Source organism: Parus major, chromosome 1 (assembly GCF_001522545.3).
Source record: "Parus major isolate Abel chromosome 1, Parus_major1.1, whole genome shotgun sequence".
Lineage (NCBI taxonomy): Eukaryota > Metazoa > Chordata > Aves > Passeriformes > Paridae > Parus > Parus major.
In genome coordinates, this window is record NC_031768.1 from 55,210,830 (window position 1) to 55,214,148 (window position 3,319).

Consider the following 3,319-nt stretch of genomic DNA (forward strand, 5'->3'; position numbering starts at 1 on the left):
GAGCTGCAGGGATCTATCTTCAGAAAAACTATAATTCTGCACACAGACTACAAGGGCCTTTTACTCATTTTCATAAAACACCAGCAGCACCAGAAAAAAAAAAAAGCTTCCAGCTTTATCTACCACTATCACATTTACTAGGTAGGGCTACTTTACCTTTCAGAAGCTTACAAAAATGTCATTGATATACTGAAGACAAACATGACAAATTCCCAAACAATTTTATAACAAATTACTCTGACAGTACCTGGTTGGGGGAGGGAAATAGATATATAATTACTGTTCAGTATTATCTACACTTAATTACTGTCTTACTTGAAAAATAACTTTATTTTTCATTCAGAATCATAAAAGGTAAACGCTAATTGCAGAAACTCACATAAACAAGTGTCTATCTTAACTCTTCTAACTTTGTAAGAATTAAGAAACTTACTCTAACATCCAATCAGTACAGACAGTATTTTACAAGCCAGTATATTTTCAGCTAAGCAAGGACAACATTTTTTTTTTTTTTAATTTGACATGCCATGCAGTGCTTCTGCAGTGGGGACAGATTTTAACATATAAATGCAGTTTTGGTTTTGTACCAGAAAACTTACCATTTTGACATCAGGTGACAGCAACAGTAACAACCAATGAAGTACTAAACATTATTTAATCACCAGTGTAGCCAGACACATAATACTACATTAAACACCACTGAAGGCTCACTCACAGAAGTCTTAAATAACTCTAAGATCTAATATGAGAAAAATCATAAGTAAGAGCAACAGCAAAGCAGTTAGAAGCATGGATGTTCAGGGTCCTATTCTTTTTTAAAGTGCATAAACACAGCTAAGCAAAATTTCCGAATCATTATTTCTTTTTCCACTCCACCTCACATTCCTCAAAAGTATATGCATTCAATTCCTCTCTCTTTTATGCTACCCTTCTCAATGCAAATAGGTCAAGGCATAATTCCAGTGGAACTGATAATCAGCCCATTTCTTGCCCGATCAACTTTGAGCCTCTGGCTCCTATCCTACAGGACTGCAGGAATAACAAGTGTATACAGCTATTCAAGAGTCTACACTCAAAAGGAGGGCAGCAAACACTGCAGAGGGAAAGATTGTTTCAGAGGCACCTCATATTTGTACTGCCAAAATCTGAAAGCCATTTACCGATGGCATTCGTTCAGCTGAAAAGGCAGTAAAACAACCCAAGAGCTGAAAACGGTGAAAGAAAAAAAAAATTGAATAGGCAATAGAAAGCCAGAAAAGCAAACTAAGAAAATAGAACTACTTTTATGGAAAGCTTTTTCATTTTCAGAGAGGTCTAAGTACAGAAGAAAAGAGGGGCTAGTGTCAAGTCACAGTCCAAAACTCCCGTTAAATAAGCTAACGTTATGAAAAATAGCAAAAATAGCTATGATTATTTCAATTCAGCAATAGCCAGGAAGCACAGGATTATGCACTCTAGAGACACCTGGAACAATATTTTTGGATCTCGATATAGTTATCCAGAAGCATACCAAAGGACACCTAATTACTCTGCTTGGTTACTATTACCACAAAGTAGCACTCACTGCAACAGCTGGCCCAAACACAGCATCACCAGGGGGTTAAAGGAAGTGATTATCCCACTTTAGTCTTGTGGCCTTACCTGGACTACTTTGCACACAACTGGAAACTATGAGAAGGTCCTTAAATATGGAGGCGTGCAACAAAGCTGATGGTATGTCCTGTGAGGAGCAGCTGAAGACTTTGGCTTGTCTAGACTGGTGAATAGGAGGCTGAGGGGCAAACCTCACTGCTCTCTTTCTACAGCCTCCTGAGTAGGGGAAGTGGAGTTCATCTTTTCTACCAGGGAGCCAGCGATAGGATGAACAGGGATGGTTCAAAGCTGTGTCAGGGAGGGTACAAACTGGACATAAGGAACTATTTCTTTACTGAAGGCATAATCAAACACTTGAAGATGCTTCCTAAGGCAGTGGACAATGTCTCGAGCCAGTCAAATGTTTAAGAGGCATTTGGCCAGTGCCCTTAACAACATACCAAGATTTGATCAGCCCTGAAGTCATCAAATGATTTGACTAGATGACTGTCATAGGTGCCTTCCAAGTAAATTATCCTGTTTTATTCTAAATCACATGACACCCACTTTAACCTTTTCCATCTTAGACATACATGAAGCCATAATCCAGGACAACCACTAATGTAAACAGTAAAACAGAAATATCCGCAAAACGCCATTGGAAATAACTTTGCATGTGTCACTTTGTGCTTTAGCAGTTAGCACTGAACTTTATCAGTGAAAGACTTTTCACGTAGTTCCGGAAAAAAGTCAGTGTTGACTAATAAGTGAATCACTTCAACAAAACAATCAAACAAACAAGCCCCAAAACAAAAACTTTCTACAATGCAAACTCATCTCTAGGCTACCAAATAAGCATTTGCAGTAGGTATTTAAAAAGCACAACTCCTTAAAACACGTTGTTCCAAAATGGATATTGTCTGCCCAGCGACTGGGACTTGGTAGAAAACACAAGTACCCGAGTTCAAGCCTCATGTGTGCCTCATTTACCCTACCCTAACCCCACTTTTTTCATCTTGCCTTCCTTACTGAACGGGCGCACAGTGCAATTAACAACCCCAGCACCACGGGCAGGCGCCAGGCCTCCGAGCGAGGCCTGTCCCGGGTCAGAGAGGGAGGCCGCCGCCGATCCCGAGGGAGGGGGATGACCCCGGGATAGGGGTACCGGCCCTCCCCGCAGGGCCAGCGGGACGGGCCGGGAGCTCCTCTCCGGGGCGAGCCATCACCAGGCCCCGAGCGCACCGGAGGCGGCACAACTCCCTGCCCGCCGCCGCCGGGCTCCGAGCGGAGCTGGGGCGGGGACGACCCCCGCACCGCACGCTCAAACACGGCGCACTGCCCACCCCGCTCCGCCGCTCGGAGTCACCCCGGAGGCGGAGGCGGCGGCGCGGCCGAGCTCGGCCCCACTTACCAGCCCGACTCGGAGAGCGCCGCCCGCGCCCGGTCGGCCATGGCGCCTCCCCCGCCGCTCACCCGCAGCACTCGGGGCCGGCGGGCACTGCGGGAACCCCCCGGCACTCGCTCGGAGGGGGAAGAGGGACGCGGGGCCCGCTCGTTCCCCTGCCCCGCGGGCCTCTCCGGGCGCTCGGGCCGGCCGGGGAAGGAAGTGAAGGAAGTGGCGGAAGGAAGGAAGGAAGGAAGGGCGGGGGGAGGGAGGGAAGGGGGGAGGGAGGGAGCGGAGGGAAGGAAGGAGGAAGGAGGGGGCGGAGGCGGCGCAGGCAGAGACGAACAAAGCCCGCGACCGGCG

General features: G+C 46.7%; 1 protein-coding gene across 1 annotated transcript in view; it reads right to left on the bottom strand.

The window, feature by feature from the left end:
* TDRD3 (tudor domain containing 3) overlaps nucleotides 1–3,179 on the bottom strand; it is a 91,916-nt gene extending 88,737 nt beyond the window's left edge. The window contains exon 1 of the mRNA XM_015622823.2: nucleotides 2,984–3,179. Within this exon, the coding sequence (XP_015478309.1) occupies nucleotides 2,984–3,024 (41 nt within the window). The 5' untranslated portion in view covers nucleotides 3,025–3,179. The remainder of the gene's footprint in view (nucleotides 1–2,983) is intronic.
* Between the last annotated feature and the right edge of the window lie 140 nt (nucleotides 3,180–3,319).